Source organism: Daktulosphaira vitifoliae, unplaced genomic scaffold (assembly GCF_025091365.1).
Source record: "Daktulosphaira vitifoliae isolate Bord-2020 unplaced genomic scaffold, ASM2509136v1 Scaffold_4, whole genome shotgun sequence".
Lineage (NCBI taxonomy): Eukaryota > Metazoa > Arthropoda > Insecta > Hemiptera > Phylloxeridae > Daktulosphaira > Daktulosphaira vitifoliae.
Genome location: NW_026099575.1, coordinates 39,266,631 through 39,286,455, shown reverse-complemented (window position 1 = coordinate 39,286,455; position 19,825 = coordinate 39,266,631). Strand labels below are relative to the sequence as shown.

General features: G+C 27.0%; 1 protein-coding gene across 4 annotated transcripts; it reads left to right on the top strand.

The window, feature by feature from the left end:
- The first annotated feature begins 4,093 nt into the window (after window positions 1-4,093).
- On the top strand, window positions 4,094-18,300 carry LOC126904657 (major facilitator superfamily domain-containing protein 12-like). 4 transcript variants are annotated; one of them, XM_050683857.1, is made up of 9 exons: window positions 4,094-4,187; window positions 4,672-4,911; window positions 6,901-6,984; window positions 7,152-7,347; window positions 9,193-9,319; window positions 10,154-10,513; window positions 11,742-11,853; window positions 13,764-13,914; window positions 17,641-17,824. In XM_050683857.1, exons 2-9 carry the CDS (start codon window positions 4,704-4,706, stop codon window positions 17,771-17,773), a joined length of 1,371 nt encoding a protein of 456 aa, XP_050539814.1. In that variant the 5' UTR covers window positions 4,094-4,187; window positions 4,672-4,703; the 3' UTR covers window positions 17,774-17,824. The 4 variants fall into 4 exon arrangements, with proteins under 4 accessions (XP_050539814.1, XP_050539813.1, XP_050539815.1 ...); XM_050683856.1 differs by lacking the exon at window positions 4,094-4,187 and adding an exon at window positions 4,485-4,581; XM_050683855.1 differs by lacking the exon at window positions 4,094-4,187 and adding an exon at window positions 17,869-18,300 and having other exon boundaries at window positions 4,499-4,911; window positions 17,641-17,790.
- Window positions 18,301-19,825: the final 1,525 nt, after the last annotated feature.

Sequence of the window (19,825 nt, the reverse complement as noted above, 5' to 3'; positions counted from 1 at the left end):
AATTTAAAAATCGCTAATTTTCGAAATTTTTTCAATTTTTTTTACTTAAAAGTGCCATAACTTTTTCAAAAATGAACATATCAATATAATTCTTTTTTAGATAGATTTATGATATCATTACCTTTCATTTGGTATATTTTTTTCATAAATTTAACCCTTAACCTGCCCACAAGGGAGGATTTAAAATGACANTTATGATATCATTACCTTTCATTTGGTATATTTTTTTCATAAATTTAACCCTTAACCTGCCCACAAGGGAGGATTAAAATGACAACTTTTTTACAAAAAATTAATTTTTTCAACTTAAATTTTGAAAATGTTCCGGAAAGTCTGACACTTTTATATATATCTTAAATTAAAGCTTATGTAATATACTTTATCATGAAAAAAAAAAATTTCGGACTTTATCTTATCTTCACGGTGAAAATGGCTACCGAATGCTATTTTTGTGTGAAAATTTTCGATTTTATATTTTCCATTTTTAACTTTATTATGCTATAACTTTTTGAAAAATGTATGAATCATTACAATTTTTTTATGAGAAGTAGTATTTATATAGATCTTTCATTCGACATACTGTTTTTTTAAATCGGACCATTTCCCTAAATACAGGGGGGATTCAAAACATAAAAATGCATATAGAAAGTAGAACTTTTTCAACGTAACTTTTGAAAGTGTTCCGGAAGGTCTGACACTTTTATATATATCTTAAATTAAAGCTAATGTAATATGCTTTATCATGAAAAAAAAAAATTTCGGACTTTATCTTATCTTCATGGTGAAAATGGCTACTGAATTCAATTTTTGTGTGAAAATTCTCGATTATATAATTTACATTTTTACTTTATAATGCTATAACTTATTGAAAAGTGTATGGATCAACACAATTTTTTTATGAGAAATAATATTTTTTAATAAACCCTTTTTCATTCGACATACTTTATCTTAATCGAGATATTAATAAGGAACCAGCAGATCAAGTAGCTTTTGGAATAAAACACCAATTTTTNATCATGTAGCTTTTGGAATAATCCACCAATATTTTTAAATTAAACACAATCTAAGGATTTGCATCGAAGCGTTTATTTTTGATAGTGATTTTAATCACTGCCAGATATCATTATACTTGATCCAACTATACCACGGCACCACTGTACCACGACCCCCCTGTGTTGGGTTTTTTTTTTTTACTATATTTGCAGGTATATAGTCTTTATTATCAATGGTAGAAAGACACACTGTTGTATGTTTATAAATACACTACTGGCAATACAGAAATTTATCTATTGATAGTCATAATTGACAATACACACTCCGTAACTGTGACTCCGATATCATAAAAAAATAAAAAGTGAAAAATAAATATAGTTTAAAAAAACACGCTTTTAATTTTTTTAAACTATATTTATTATACATGTTTTTCATAAAAGTAACAAAATAACAAAGTAACAACGTCTTTATCATTTTTTATTATTTCTCCGTAAAAATTACAATATTATTTTCATACTATTTTTATATGCTACAAAAAAAATTTATTCATAAATAATATTTTTAAATCTAAGAATTACTAATCAGGATATAATTTAAGAAATAGAAGTTGATGTTGCTTTTGTAATTATGCACCAATTTTTTAGGATTAAACACTATCTACAGATTTGCACAGAAGCGTTTATTATGTCAGTGATTAAAGTCACTGTCAGATATTATATATCGTCTATATTTGTCCCAACTATGCTTCGTCCATACTGTGCTACGACTCTACTATTGTTTTTTTTATCTGTATATTATTACTTTAATATATTCTTGAATATAATTTGTTGATTACAAGAATTTAAATATACTTTAATAGTTAATATTGTTTTACACGAAATATATATACTGTATAATAAATAATAATTATAAAAATTTAAATGCTTCAAATTATTTTTCTACATTTTTATTTGAAAATATTTTGTTCATTTATTATTCAAATCATTTTCAATTAGTTGATTTATGTTGGATAAAAATTATAACGCTTTGATGAACTTAAAACCCAGTGTCAACTTGTATCGGTTTGTTGCTGATGATTAGTACATAGTTAAATGGCTGTTAATATTTTTATATCGAGTTATGACAGCTCGGTTACAATAAGTTTGTATTTTTATCAATTTTTAATCCAATACAATATGACGCGTTTATACACATAAAATATGTATTTAAAAACATTAACACAGTCCCGCGTTGTCATGATAACGAAGCTCTACGACCTACGCTATCTTTGTTGGCTTCATCCAACTCGTGTATATGGTAGTTGACTGACCAACACATTGTGTCATATGTGGCAAACAAGTGTCGCACGCCCATGACGACCACCACAAATATACGTTAATACCCAACCTAACTGAACGTATCTNAGTTTGATCCTTTAATTTTAGGGCTTAGCTCAGTCCAAAAATATACAGAAATAATATCAGCCCGTCTGGTCCATTGGCCGTTGATTAAGTTTTGTCTGATCCAGGCCCGGAACTCCCTGAATTGAATATATTTTAAATCTTCAGTCCAATTTTTATGATTTTTTTTCATATATTAAAATAATAGAAACAATTCCGAATAAACTGGAGATTTCTTGGTAATCTAAATAGCCATACGGTTTTATCGCTAAAAACATAATTTCATCATAACATATATTAAAATTCTCCAAGAATGTTCGATAAGAATTTTATTAGTACATAGTTAAATGGCTGTTAATATTTTTATATCGAGTTATGACAGCTCGGTTACAATAAGTTTGTATTTTTATCAATTTTTAATCCAATACAATATGACGCGTTTATACACATAAAATATGTATTTAAAAACATTAACACAGTCCCGCGTTGTCATGATAACGAAGCTCTACGACCTACGCTATCTTTGTTGGCTTCATCCAACTCGTGTATATGGTAGTTGACTGACCAACACATTGTGTCATATGTGGCAAACAAGTGTCGCACGCCCATGACGACCACCACAAATATACCTTAATACCCAACCTAACTGAACGTATCTTACGATCAGACTCTTTGAGATGATACCGTACCAGTGCACCGTCGCCATGAACGCTGCTAACTTTTGATGACTAATTATCCGGACACCGCGAGAAGCAAAAGCACAACGATTCTATGCGAAGAAGGACTATTCATTACTTTCTTCTTTTCGGTTTTTATATAATTTGTTGTTGTTCATTAACAACAAACGACCCGCGGGTCTCTACCATTTAAACCAGTGTCGACTGCATTATTGTGACATAAGTCGTGTCAACATAGGAAGGTTACTATCATATACGGTAGTTTTTATTCGAATGAAAACTATCGAATAATTTAACTAGTAGTTCATATTCGAATGAAAATTACTAACATTTTATCTTGTTGCTAGATAATCTAAAACTAGTCAGTCGTAGAAAATAGCAATCAAATGATTATTTAATATTTAAAATTTAATGTTTTTATTTAAAATGTTTGACTTCAATTAATTCAATGTCTAATTTTTTTACTTTCCTCTTTCGTTTACCAGAAAAATTTGATTTAATACCGAGATCAATAGCTAACACTTCTGCATTCAATCGACTTATAAAATCCTCCACTTCGCAATTCCACGATTATACACTTCCTACACGACTTGTAAAGCACAGCGATTGACGAATATTCGCCATGTAAACGAACCGTGTGGGACCGGCTTCAAATATTGATTAATTGTTATACAAAAATTATAAAATATCTTAATATATCCACTCCCATACGAATGATAAGCATAGGTATCATTTAAATTTTTTGAATAGTATATTCTAAAAGTGACAACTTGAATATATTGATTAAGGGTTATTATTATATTATATTGTCGAGAGCACGTTTGTGTACGACATCCGAGTTGGTCAAGTAAGCTGTTTGTGTATTATTGTTGTTATCTATAATCATAGTCAATAATTGGTATTTCGGTATCTATATATAATAGTATAGATTATTATTATTATTTTATAATAAACATGAATATATAACCATTCGATTATTTATAAAACCAGTTAAAGCAATGTAAATTTTAAACCGAAATTCATTCGATTATTTATTTTTATTTGATTATTTCCAACGCTAGTAACGATATTAATTACTTCAGAGATACAACGTCTTAAATTTACTATTACCCTTTAAAGTGCGGATTTCTAGACAAGTGTGAGTTGCATTACCCTTTCGTTGGCCTTTGTTTATAACTATTTATTGTTTAATAGAGCTCATTATAAAATGTAAAATAATTTAAATATGAAGAATAAAATTAAAAATTAGTTTAAAATATGATTAAAAGTGACAGTATTAAATGTAAGAACCCTTCGCTATTCCATGAAGAAGCTTTATCATTATTTATTGTTGTTCATAATTATTTTTACAAATGCATTATATATTATTGAACAAACTATTATCATGATCCCCACTAGTAATTTATATGAGCTCTTGCTCATGTTGCACAACTCTTTATGGCTTCTTTATAAAACCTGTCCCGGTATGTGTTTGTTGACTATTAATGATGGCCATGATTCATTTAATTCATAACTCAATGACTAGTTTTTATGTTCGTGTTACATATCTAGTTTCTTTTATAGAAGTCACTTAAATATCGTTATAACAATGTTTTATTCTAGTGTTTTGAATATTTTTTTAGGCATTAGTTAGAGTTTGTGAATTTTACATAACATGGATAACGAGTATGATCGATTAATAAATGATGAAAATCCATTTATTGAGGAAGACGAGTCTTTATCAACCAATCAGAAAGTATGCTATGGACTTGGCCATGTGTTCAACGATATAACAGCAACTATTTGGTTTTCATATACTTTAGTATTCTTTCAAAAGGTTGTTGGAATGTCTTCAACTATGGCTGGATTTTTTTTATTTTTCGGCTAGTATTCTAAATTATTTGTTCATATTGATAAAGTATTTTTTTGATAGTATGTTTTGGTTACAACCTATAATTTATTAAACAAAATTAAATTCTCAAAAACCCATTATCATGTAATAATTTCTAAGTATATAGAAACTGAATAAAAAAACTCCATTCTTCTTATTTTTCCTTGCCTTAGTCCCAACTACTTTTGGTCGGCAAAAATAAAATCTTTCTTAATTCATCAATTTTTTAAATCTTTAAATGTAATCTAATTTTTACTATACAAAATATTTCGAGTTTTTAGTAATTTATTTAAAAAATTGTCTTAAATATTGTTTTAAATTTGACAGTGACATGGCATGAAAAAAAATATATAAAATGAACAATACAATATTATATATAAAAAAAAACTCCAGCTAGTTATAATATTATAAAGTTAAAAATGTAAAATATAAAATCGAGAATTTTCACACAAAAATTGCATTTGGTAGCCATTTTCACCGTGAAGATAAAATAAAGTCTGAAATTTTTTTTTTCCATGATAAAGTATATTACATTACCTTTAATAAAAGATATATAAATATATAAGTGACAGACTTTCCGGAACATTTTCAAAAGTTAATTTTTTGTGAAAAAGTTGTCATTTTGAATCCTCTGTGAGCAGAGGTAAAGGGTCAAATTTATAAATAAAAATGAACAAAATGATATGTAAATACTTTATTTCTCTATAAAAAAAAATATATCGATTTATAATTATTAAAAATAAATTATTATTTTATCATTTTTAAAAAATGTATGGCTATTTTAAGAAAAAAAATTGAAAAAATGTCGAAAATTAGCGATTGTTAAATTTGTAATTTTTTTGGAGATTTCCCCCATTTACGGAAAACGAGAGGAATTTTTTCAATATTTGAGGGTAATATCTTCGATTTGTGATCTTTTGATGCATGGTTGAATGAAATCGTTTCGGTGAGAACTGAGAAAAATTGGTAACAGACACACACAAAATAAAAAGCTTCTCATCGAAGTTAAAAAAAAATGCAAATTTTCTTATACAAATTGTATTATAGAGCATTTCTTAAAAAAAATCTTAGTGAGTCGAAGCGAAGTTTGGCTATTTCTTTTTTAAGTCTAAACTGATCTCTGATAATTTAAGATTATATCGATATTGTAAATATTATGTATATGTAAGAATTTACTTTTAAGAGCTGACTGGTTGTCGAATTTAACAATTTTTAAATTTTTAGCTAGCATATTTAATGCATACGATGTTATAGTATTGGTTATACCATGAATTCTTTATGTTTATTTTATATGGCTGACAGTAAAAATACTAAACCAATTTCTTTAGTCTATGCGTTGAAAGAACCTAATATTAATCTAATTAAATCCATAATCGCTGATATAACCTCTCAACTTTAAATATTGAAATAAATATCTCAAAATTATGATATTGCAAAAAAGGCATTTTCTTAATTTTTTTCTGTATTTTAAACTGATAACTTTTTTTTTTTAAAAGTACTGGTCCAAATAAATTTTAAAGTATTCTAGAAACAATAAGCTTTCTTTTGATCTGCTGTTTATGAAAATCAAATTTAAAACCTTAGTACAGTATTAAGAAAAGATTTGAAAATTATCACACTTGTTTGTAAATTTTTTTTTAACTTAATAAATTTAATGTGTTAAAAAAATGATTTTATTTAAAATTTTTGAAAAACATTTAAGAGCACTACTTTATGTTAAATAAAAGAAACATTCGACGCTATTTTTCTATGAGTTTTTTAACTTAAATATACTTCAAACAATTTTTAACAAATTTCTATTGAAGAGTTTTTAATGTTAGTGATGTAATTACTGTCAGATAATATCTATACTATCTATATGATGGTCTACGTCATGTTTCTTAAATAATTAAGGATAATAAGTTTTATTATATTATATACATATATTTAATTAATTGGAGTAAACTTACAATTATTAAATCACCATTTATATTCATTATAGGTCAGATCATTGATGCCATATCAACACCAGTAATTGGATTATTTGTTGACAAATATAAAAACAAAAAAAAATTGATTATATTGGGTACTTAATTATTATACAATATATACCAAAATAGTTATTATTAAATACTATGTTTTAGCAAAAAATTATTTAAATATAATAGTGCTATTATAATAGATTATTGTTATAGCAATAGTATATTCGTATGTTATTTTCTTCGAAATTTGAGGTTTTCTTAATAATTTCAGGATGCATGATGGAAATGATTAGTTTTCCAATATTATATTACAATTGGAATTTATCTTTACTATGGAAAGCTCTGATTTATATTTGTATAATTTTTTTTTTTCAAATATCATGGGCATTAATTCAGATTTCTCATTTATCCTTGATACCAGAAATAACTAGGTTGTCTCAAGAACGAGGAAAATTGACTTCTATCAGGTAATATATTGTTATAAATAAAAGGCTTCTAAAAAACAAATGTTTTTATAATTTTTTATCAGTATTAAATACGTTTATATTATAACCATAGTTTAAAATTAAGTGTAGGGTATATTTTAATATACTTGAGCATAGGTGCAATTTGAACAAAATGTTTAGGGATCAAACTTAATTTCTTCCCTCCTTAAATTATTTTTGTTTGACAAGGGCTGAAACAGAATTAGGAGGCTAATTTCACTGGACCCTATAAATTACCCTAATGATCCTGTGCTTTCAAGATATTGAGTTTTATAAAATCTTATACGTATACTATAGTGTTTACACTGTACAGCTATAATGTATTAGTTTATTTAATATAGTTAAAAACTTCATTAATATCAGAATATCATATTAAAATTATAAAATGTTATGTTGATAACATAATGGATACAGAATACAGATATTTATTTAAGGTAGTCAGATTTCAATGCAAAAAATATTGTGAATAATTAACGTAAAAGTAAATTTTTATTTATAACAACTAGAAACAAAGAAAAACAATTTTAGAACCACTAAAATTTAATAAAACTGTAAATTCGATCATGTTTCTAATACATATGAATTCGTTCACGTTTTTTGTTTCTCAATTTCTTTTAATTAACCATTAATTGGTTGTACATGCTACACTATGCCCTTTCTAAATATGTGTTTGGACAGCTCGTTTTCACATTACGAGTATAAAACGTACTGAAAAATATCAGTATTATAGTTCGAAATATACCGGACGCTAATCATTGATAAACTCTGATTTAAAATTTAATAATGGATTTATAATTTACTTAACATTAAAAGTACATAGGAAGGGGCAAAGTTTTTAAAAATTAATATTTTTTATTTTGTATGAAAATATACGTTTTTAAGATTGCTTAGTTTTAATTAAATATTAGTTTTAAAGTCCTAAGAGTTGTTAAGTTCGGTTAAAAAAAAATATAACTTTTCATTTATTAAAAATATTTTTAAAAATTATGTAATTTTTGTGTAATCATTTAAGCGCTCTACTGCCCATGAGCAACGTGAACTTCCCGTCTAGGTGCGGCAACGATTCACGGTCCATAATAAGGTTAGACTTTCACGTTTATAAGACTGAGTACCGTGTCTGAGCGGAAGACAGTTTACGACTGGCATATAAGATAATTTTTCTCTGACCAGTTTCTTCTTGCTAATATAGTACAGAACCCACTCCTATTTCACTTGTATCTGTTTAAACATAAAACGGTTGTCCTTCAATTGACAGTGTCGGAGCGCAGAGACAATGGCTTCTTTTAGTTTCTGGAGTGCCTCTTGCTCTTGTCCTGTATATCACTATTTAATTCTGTTAGCCAAAGGATTTGTTAGTGGAATGTTAAAAATATCTTATTTCCAGAAAACAATTTTCAACGTATTTTCTTTAAAGCACATTCTTATTGAAGTGTTTTATGATAGTAATGCTAATCACTTTGAGATTATAATCTATACTAGTTTTAATTTATCTTCGGTGTTCGGATCACAATTGTACTGAGTTTTTTAGTTGAAAATGTCTTATTCTTAAATTTATTTCTGTATTATTAAAAAAATTTTTAATTGATTGTGTTACATGAGTTATGAATGCAAATATGGCCTACGTTACCCTATTTAATTTTTCCTAAATAAAATCAGATCAGATAGATATTACAAAATTTCTAGAAATGTGTTATAATTTTCACTTTAATAAAGTGATTAATGTGAAAAATTTTAATTAAATGTGTAATTCGCAAAATTAAAGTTTTCATTTATTTGAAATTATTCGTAATAAAAATATTTATATTATTACTATTTTTGATTTTATAGATATTTATGTACAGTATCCACAAATATTTTAATGTTTTTAACTGCTTGGGTTATATTCAAAGGTGTGAAGAGTACCAGTAACAATTGGGGTAGCTTAATTGAACCAAAAGATTCATTTAGATTTCAAGTATGTAAAAAAATATTTCATATGTTACAGTTAATATTACAGAATTTAATTTTTAAATTAAACTATTAAATTTTTTAAAGTGATTTTATGTGGAGCCCTAATGTTTTTAAAATATTTAACCAAATTTTATAGACATGTATTAGGGCTGCATCGAGAAGGGTTTCTAGGTGCTTGTGCCTTTGGCGGCACTAGAGAAAATGCTAGTCAGCAATCCATAAATATGAATTATAGACTTGAAGACCTTTTTTGTGATAATTCAAATAAAAAAAATAAACGACGATACAGAGAAAAATATTTTTGATTAGCAAAATATAAAGTTTTATACATTTCATATTTATATAACACTTAATTAATTGATGTTATTTTAATGACAATGTAATTAAAAAAATATATATTAAAACTTTTACTATTCAATTATATTTAAAAGTTATTGATAGATGAAGTTTTAGTGTTGCTAAATAGTTTAAAAAATTCTTTTTTTTTTTGCGCTCATGATAATTGAATATCATGTGTATGAACATTTATATGTAAATATATCTCTTGGTAATATCACGCACCTCGATTTTTTTAAATTAATCAAGAGTAAGGAAAGCAAAAATCTATCTCTATGATTAACTGATAATACTTCATTATCTTAAGAAAAATATATTTACTCCAAAATTGTTTAAAATATGTGACAATATTGAAATTATTTATTTAACAAAAAAATAATCTCAAAATGTCTAGATTCGCGGATTTGGCATAGAGAGGATGATTTTTGTTCTTTTCGCGTATTTAGTTTATTATGTTTTTACTAATAAGTAAATCTAAAGCTTATTTAATTTTTTTTTTTAGATTTTAGCATTGATTGCCACAGTTACTGGAGTAATTACTTCATTGTTTTTCTATGTACTACTAAAAATTCCTACTACATATCATTTGGATAAAACTATTCTGTATAGAGATAAATCAAAATTAAATTATTCAAAAATTATTAAATTTTGTAAAAGTCCTCAATTGTATCAAGTTGCTATTGTTTTCACATCATGTAAATTACTTATTAATATGGCATTAGTATACTTACCTCTTTTTATTAATGAATCAGCAATCAATGAATCCGGAAGTATAGCTAGTATACCATTAGTATCATACATATCTTCCATGGTAGCAACAATTAGTATTGATCATATTAAAGCATTCACTAAAAATGATAAAGTAAGTAATAATAAAAAATTAAAAGAACATCACATTGATGTAATTATAGGAATAAAATATCATATAGAGCAAGTTATCAAAAACACAGTAAAGGCTTTATTAGATATATTAGATATATCGAATGTTAAATGCTTTCAGTGTAAATTCAAAGCATTAAGTAGGTCTTGAACCATTTTCTCTACTTCAAACTAATATGCTTTTTTATCACAACAAATTAATAGCAAGTATAATGTACATTAATATTCTTTAATATTATTAAAGAAATTCTTGGAAAATCATAAGAAAAGTATAATGACTAAGAAAATTATTATTCAAAAGACATAATTATTTTGGGAAAGCCGAATATATACTTATGTTCAAGTAGACATCAGAATCTCGCATAATAACCGATGTACAAGACATATTTTTATTTTTATTTGTCTTATTAAATTGAAAATTTCTTACGCTTTTCTTAGATATGTGTAATATATGTTCAGTTTTACCAAAATAATAGTATCCTCTAATCGAAATCAAATCAAACATTTTCTTAGTCATTGTACTCTCTTTATGATTTTCAGAAATTTCTTTAGGATATTCGCTATAAACTTTTTTATGATAACGAAAAGCATATAGCTATATATTTATTGAAAGTGAAGGAAATTGTATTTGATCAATGATAATTGACACTGTTATAAAATTTTACATTCTATACATTAATTAAACTCTTCATTATGTTTATGAAAAATTGATAGGTACAGTCTTTTATCCTATTATTAGACCCAATAAAAAAATAAAAATATAAGGCATGTCCGGAGTATGAAATATTAAAACATATGAAGAACATAAGGCATTTTTTTCTCGAAATTTTTTATCAATCATTTAAAGCAAACCTATTAGTATTTTTTTTTAGTGCTAATTTTAGTTAATATCATTAATATTAATTGCATCATTTGATTTTTACATTGACGAACAAATCCGTGGTTAGTATTCTGAAATAACTCTCGAAAATACATTTACTTGATGTTACAGTCAAAAAGCTTATCACAATAAATCAAAAATTATTTGAATATGCAGCAAGCTCTCATTAAAAGGGTCATCTTAATTCTGAGGACACGATGATTTTAAGACCTTATTTTTTATAATGATTACTTTTTCTATGTGTTTTTTTGTTGAATAGACTGAGATAGCTAATGAATCTTAGTCACTATGTGGATAAAACTAATATTATGTATAATTTTCATTATTGCAGATTGTTTTTACAATGGGCTGTTTACTATCAGTTTGTGGTTCGTTTCTTGTTTTTTTCAATCCTAATAATGAGTTCACATTTTACTATTTGTGCTTGGCTTCTGTGTGTTTTGGTAATATATATTTTATAAGTCATATATACATTAACTTTGTATTATGCAATATTTTTAGAAGTAAATAATATAATATTTTCTTTTCATCATATGTTTTATAATTTCGAAAAAAAAATGGGTCGCTTATAAACTATTGATATAATTATTATTTTGTTGAATTTTTTTTAGCTTCGATGAAAAGCTGAGAAGATATTAATTTTACTATGATGTGTTTTTTTTGTCTGTTACCATTTTTTCTCAGTTCTCGCCGAACTGATTTCTTTCAACGCTACGTCAAAAGATTACAAATCGTATCTAGTCAAAGACATTATCCTCAAAAATTTCCCTCGTTCTCCGTAAATGGGGGAAACCTCCAAAAAAATTACAAATTTAAAAATCGCTAATTTTCGAAATTTTTTTTACTAAAAGCTGCCATAACATTTTTAAAAATGAACATATCAATATAAATATTTTTTTTTTATAGATGCTTAATGTCTTTACCTATCATTTGGTATATTATTATCATAAATTTAACCCTTTACCGACCCATAGGGGGGGATTCAAAATGACAACTTTTTCACAAAAAATTAACTTTTGAAATTTTTCTGGAAATACTGATACTTTTATATATATCTTAAATTAAAGCTTATATAATATACTTTATTAAAAAAAAAAATTTAGGACTTTATTTTGTCTTCGCAGTGAAAATAACTACCAATGCTATTTTTGTGTTAAAATTCTCGATTTTATATTCTACATTTTTAACTTAATATTTCTCTAACTTTTTGAAAAATGTATGGATCAATGCAATTTTCTTATGAGAAATACTATTTATTATATACTTTTTTTATGCGACATACTATTTTTTTTTATGGGACCATTTCCCTTTTATTCAGTGATGGTTCAAAAATTAAAAATGGGTATAGAGAGTAGAACTTTTGCAACTTATTTTTAATTAAAATATATTTATTGATTATTCATGCGTAACCTAATAATCAAACATAAATATTTGTTATATTAATTAGAAGGATTTTATCATTATTTAAGTTATATGCGAAAGTCTAATAACTAGACTTTCGCATATAACTTAAATTATTGCAAATTTGAAATCGTTGCAAAAATGGGTTTAGAAATGTATATTTTGGTTTTGAATGAAAATTCCTTGTAGACCACTAAATTTATTTATAAATAACAAACAATTTTTTTTTAAGTATAGCATCAAGACCTTCAACTTCTATATACTTTTGTCATAAAAGTAATAACTACTTTATAATTTTTTATAATTTCTCTCTAAAAATTACAATACTAAATAATTAAATATCAATTTCATACTATATTTAATTGCTATAATAAAAATGTATTCATGTATTACACTTATAAATAATAAAACTTGTAATCAGGATATAAATAAGAAAATAGAAGATAATGTATTTTTTTTTTAGTAAATAGTATTAAAAATTCAGTATAATTAGGACCTGGTAGTAAGGATAAGTATTGATTGAAACCGCTATCATAAAATGTAAATATGATCGAAAAAAGTACAATTATCTACAATTTACTTAAGGGAAGTAAACTTTTACCATAATTAATTATAATTTGAAAATAAATAGAATATATTTATATAAATTCCATTTTTGATTAGGAACAATTTGAAACAAGTAAAAGAATTGATTTTTTGTTTTTTGGTTTTTAATGTGATTTGATGTCCAAGGGTGTATAATTTTTTTTTTTGTAAATTATTCAAATGTGCAATTCAAAAGATAAAAAAACAATTTGTGAAAAATTCAATTGACTTTGCTTTGTATTTGATAAATATAGATATAAATAACTATGTGTTACCAACTTTACGTGAGAAGCAGTGTATTTAGGTCTTAACTATAGAATATAAAATATTAATTCGTCTAAAATATTATTAATACACATTTTTTTAGGTTCTGGAAATGCTATAACTTCAGTTTTGAGTCTTTGTGTCACAGCAAACCTAGTTGGTAAAGACACAGATTGCGGTGCTTTCATATATAGTTCTGTTACATTTTCTGACAAATTTATAAATGGTATTGCAATTGTTGGGATTGAGTTTTTGTAAGTTATTTCAGTTTTGTAAATTGTTTAACTATATAAATTGTTAACAAATATATTGTGGTAGACTTAAGTTAAAATTTAATTTTTCTTAATAAAGTAAATGAAAATGTTCAACCCAACTTATAGTTAAAACGTATTTCGAGACATTCTTTATTAATTACAATAGAATAGTGAGAAATAAAGAGGATAACCCTCCCCTATAGTTTTTAATTTTTAATTAATTAATAATTATTACTAAGTAATACTAATTACACCCGTAATACTAATTACTTAGTAATATTACGGATGTGGCGAACCCGATTAGCTCTAGGCTAATCTTAGGTGGTTGGCCCAGGTAGATCCTCCATTGTGGGGGTTTAGCGGTGGGCTTACAACCCGCCACTGAAAAAAATATCTTGTTAAGAAACCAAAACAAAAGCCTCGGGACAGAGTTATGGACAATGAACATTAGAATCGGACTGGACAATATGGATTTAGGATTGGAACTTAGAATGGGAGAACTTTATCCAAACGCTATCAGAAGTGATCGAAAAATATAACATACAGATTGCAGTGTTACAAAAAACTAGGTGGCCAGGGGAAGGAAGTGCCACAGCTCAAACAGTTCATAGTGGTAAATGAGGGAATATACTACATACTAATAAATATGAAACAGCATGATCTGGTAATAATTTGCACGTACGCTCCTATAGAAACGGCAGATGAAGAAATAAAGAATATCTTTTAAGATTCGCTAGAAAGTACGCACGACACTCTACCGAACGACTGCATTAAAATAATAATGGGAGACCTAAACACCCAAATAGGACAGGAGGAAAATATAAAGATGTTGTAGGGAAGCAAAGCCTACGTGAACGAAGTAATGATAATGGGATAAAACTAATAAATTTCGCTAAAAGTAAGGGAATGAAAGTATCACACGGTTCCCCAGAAAGAATATATTTAAACATACATGGATATCGCCAGGTGACAAATACATCAGTCAAATAGACCATGTACTAATAACTAATAGAAACAAATAAAATATTACAAATGTCAAAAGCTATAGGGGCGCAGACGTAGACATTATCTTGTGATTGGAGTTTTCAAAAGTAAAATGGCAGCAAAATGGACTAATGAAGGAAAGTTATAAGCAGCTCGAAAATTTGACGTTGAGAAACTTAAAGTAGAATAAATACCAAGAAACAGTAAACAAAAAATAAAAATAAAAAAAGAGTATTAGTATTGAAGAATTGGAGGACAAATTGAAAATGGTTTAAAATTCAATAATAGAAACCGTGCAGAGCGTAGTGCAAATTCACGCAAAGGCCAAAAAGAAATAATAGTTCAACGATCGTTATAGGAAAGAAATCCAGGAACGCAACAATGCTAGGATTAAACCAATACAGATACCCACACCTGAAAATATAAGAGAATTTGAAATCAAAATGAAAGAAATGACAAAGATGATAAGAAAAGAGAAAAGAATGCCAAAAAAATTAAGGATTGAAGAGATTGAAAGATATAAATACAATCCAAGAAAATTCTTTAAGTGATGCAAATTAATTAAATCTGGCTTTATCCCTAGTAGATAAAAATGATGCCATGATATCTGACTCAGAAATGATATTAAATGAGTTCAAAGAGTATTTTAGAGAATTACTAAATAAAATACCAGGTAATGACAGTAATGACCAAGCTTATTATAGACCAAGAAGTAATTGTCCCTAATCGGGATGAAACAAAAACGGCAATACACACCATGAAAAATAATAAGGTATCAAGGTGAAGACAGGATTAACTCGGAATTGTAGAAGATAAGAGGTCAAGATGTAGAAAGGGAACTACATTCGGTAATTCTACAAATATGGGAAGAAGAAAGGCTTTCAGAGAGTTGGAATGAAACACTTATCTGCCCAATACTCAAAAAAGGAGACAGAGGAAAAGTAAAAAACTACAGGGGGGGTAATGCTTTTAAATACAGGATACTAGGTCCTATCATTAATCAAATTAAAAAAATTAGAGAGATACGCTGAAGAAGCTGTAGGAGAATACCAAAGTGGATTTAGAAGAGGACGGTTAACCACAGACCATATATTTGTAGTGAGACAATTAATGAAAAAGCACTATGAATACACAGGACCTCTATATGGTGTTTGTGGATTATAAACAGGCTTATAATAGCGTAGATAGGGAGAGGCTATGAAAGCCACTTGAGACATTTGGCAACCCTATGAAAATTATCAAAATGGTAAAATTATGCAACAGTAAAACGTATAGTAGAGTAAAACTTGGGAATGAACTGTCTATGGCTTTTGAAATTAAAAGTGGACTAAGACAAGGGAATGCTATGTCACCTGTACTTTTTAACATGGCATTAGAAAAAGTGGTCCGAGAAATGTCAAACGGAGAAGCCTGGTCACTTGGTAGAGAACTACAACTTGCATACGCAGATGTCATCATAATCACTGGAAATACTCGAGCAGAAGTTCAAATGAATTTGAAGAAATTAATGAAAGCAAGTAAAAATATTGGGTTTAGTGGTTGGTAGGTAGCTTACGGTATTTTAAATTTGACCAAAACACTCTATTTTAGTTAATAATATGGACTGTATTTTTTTTATCTATCTATTCTATAACAAAAGTATCTCCAGTTTTTCCCCAATAACAAATAGTGGTAAATACGGAGAAGGCAAAATACATGGTAGTAAAAAGAGGACTATCTATATATCTATCGTTTGTATAATAGTGATTATATATTATAAAATAATGACATTGGACAAATAGGAAGAGCTATTGCAACAAGAATAAGAAATAAGAACGTGAAAAAGACGTGGAGTACCAAAGAACAGAAAAATCTACAGTAGCTGAACATGCCAAAACAGAGAACATGACATACAATTCGATAAAGTAAATATACTAAACAAAGAAACTCATTTTGGCAAACGGATGTACAAGAAAGCAATAGAAATCAAAAAATGTCCGGAAAATTTCAACAGAGAAAATGGATGGAAAATCAGCAAAACTTGGTTACTTATCATACATCAGACAAAAAGAAAATCAACCAACAACACCGAAAATAATTTAATATACGAAGATGCTACAATCAACATAACAAATAATTGCCAGTGTAGAAAAGGAACACCGAAATGTCAAAAATGTTGTAAACAACGTTAGTCAAAAACCAGATGTTATCAATTTTATAAAAGCAGACAGTTATCAAGATAAGCTGCCAGTATAGTTGCAGCCACCGACTAGCAACCATTACTCTGAAGATGGATCTGCAATGAGTCGGAAATGACAGAACTTGACTAGAAACATGGGATAAATCCTTAAGCACTTCAAGCAACAAGACAATCCACGAAAGCTTTAACACATTCATAGTGATAATAGTTTAAAATATCGACTAAATGGACTAGTATCAAAATGAAAGGCGGGTGATCATGAAATGGTTTTTTTCGGAGTACAATACGATTTGAAGCAATAATATTTAGTTTTTTTGTTTCATATGGCAATCGGATATAGATATAATAAATAGTGAATAGTAAATAGTAATATGATAGCTTGTGACTAATATTATTTAAAATAATAATTTAAAACTAAAAAATATTCAACTCAAAAAGTCATAAAAATTATTTTAAAAATGTATTGAAAAGTTATAAATATGTATTACAAAATACATTTTTTTAGGGGTAGCTTTAGCTTATTATCCTAATTATTTTTTAATTGTTTTTTTATTTTTGTTTAGGAAATGTTCAGATTTTACACAATGCACTCATTATTACAGAGATGTTTTAGCTTTTAGCAGTGGTTCTCTTGCCATAATAGGATTATTAGTGTTTTGGACTTTACCAAAAATACTTATTAAATGTTCGAAATAAACAACTATTTTATAAATGTATGTTCCTTTAATAAATAATTTTTATTATAAAGTATGTGATTTTAATTTATACTATGACGATCTTTTTGTTTGTAGATTAAACTAGTGTTTTAGTCCTAAAAAAGTTTGTATGTACATGGATGCCTAAATGAGAGCACCACCCCCTACTTCCTTTAACTAAAGCTGCAACAAGAAATTTTTCGAGGGGTTAGGCAACGTTCACCTAAATTATGTTCAAATATCCTAGTTTGACTAAATATAGCGTCACTGCAGTAGCATAATGAAGGTTTTATCCTGGGAACATATACATTAAAAAAATATTCACTCCTTTCACACACAATCCTTTCCATTGAAAACATTTTGTACCTTCACCATGTAGATATTTATATTATAGGGAGACATGAAACCTGAGAACTGTACAACTGCCCTCTTATTTATAAAAAATCTGGACGTACTATTGTTGTAAATTTCGAACGAGGAACGAGACACGGATGATTGAGTATCAGGCTTGGTTGGGACATTTTTAAATTTATGACAGTAGCATCATTATAAATTTTTCAGGAAAGTGGGTTCGATTAACACTTAGTCTTATGTAAGACTAATAGGAACTTATAAGACTAAGTGTTAATCGGACCCACTTTCCTGAAAAATTTATAATGTTGCTACTGTTATAGGCATAGATCTATCTAAAAATGTTTGGGCAACTTTTCGATATATCAAGTTTATAGAAAAAAAAATTCAGTCTGTAAAGATAAATTTTCAGTTTCTCTACATATTTTTTGCATTTGGTCAGTCTTAGAACTGCTTAATATCACAAATAAATCAATAATGAGTAAAACAAGTCATAATTTGGTTTTATTTCTCAAATGAGGCACCTGCCTTCATATCTTTATTTTTTTAATTGCAACAATCAAATCGACTAATTACCAATAATATGTTTAATAAATAATATAACTAAAACTAATCTATTTCAATCATAAAACATGTTGTTTGTAATATATTTTCAGCTATTTATTTTTTATTAACCAAAGATATCTTAAATATATTTAAAAAATGTTATTTTGATTGTCGTAAAATTGATGATTAATGTTATCTTAGGTTGTGTTCTGAAATATTTCTGAGTTTCCAAGATTAGTTAAACGACAAAAAGTGATTACTACAGTTTGGATAATTGTAACATATTTTAGATATTTTTTACTTATTATATCAATTCAAATAAAAATAATGAGTAACAATGTTCATTATTGTAAATAATTACAACAATTTTGTTGCCGCTATTAAATCGCTATTTCGAACAAAAGTAGTACGTCTTCTAAGTCTAAAAAGATTTAAAAAATATACATTCAAAGCTAATTAATTTTGACATTAAACGTTCATAAAGCCCTTATCGGCTTATAGCCATTTTCCGAATATTTGGGTTATAAGTATATAGATATTTTTGGAGTTATAAAAAAATGATTTTTTTTATGGAGGTCTTCTTACATTTAAATTCTTTTCACACATCAATTAATTTTATAAATTAATAGGAAATAGAGATGAAATTGGTTTTTTTGAATTTATTATTCAAAAGAGTAATGAGGGGGGGCTAAATTTAGATATTTTTCGGAAAAACTCACACACGTTCACGTACATTCCGAACAGTTCAAACCATAGCTAGCAACACACAATGACAGCTTTTAATAGTATTGTATACAATTTAGTCAATATTACGATAAATGAATTAGATTATGATGAACATGAGACTATAAAAAAAGTAGCTAGATATAATGTGTATGACGTGAACGTAATTTCAAAACATTAGTTTAAACACAAAAGTAAAATAAAGGAAAGAGGGTAGCTAGTACACTCATTGGCGCAAATAGGAGGGGGCTTGGGGGGACTTAGTCCCCCCAATATTATTCAAAGTCCCCTAATTCAAAAGTTAGTAAAGAGTACTAAGCATTAATAACTAATACATTTTAGAAATTAATCCAATTACAACATTTTTTTTGGAGTACAATAAATTCAATATTATGCAAGAACCCAAGATAATAAGAAAAGATTGTTATATCAC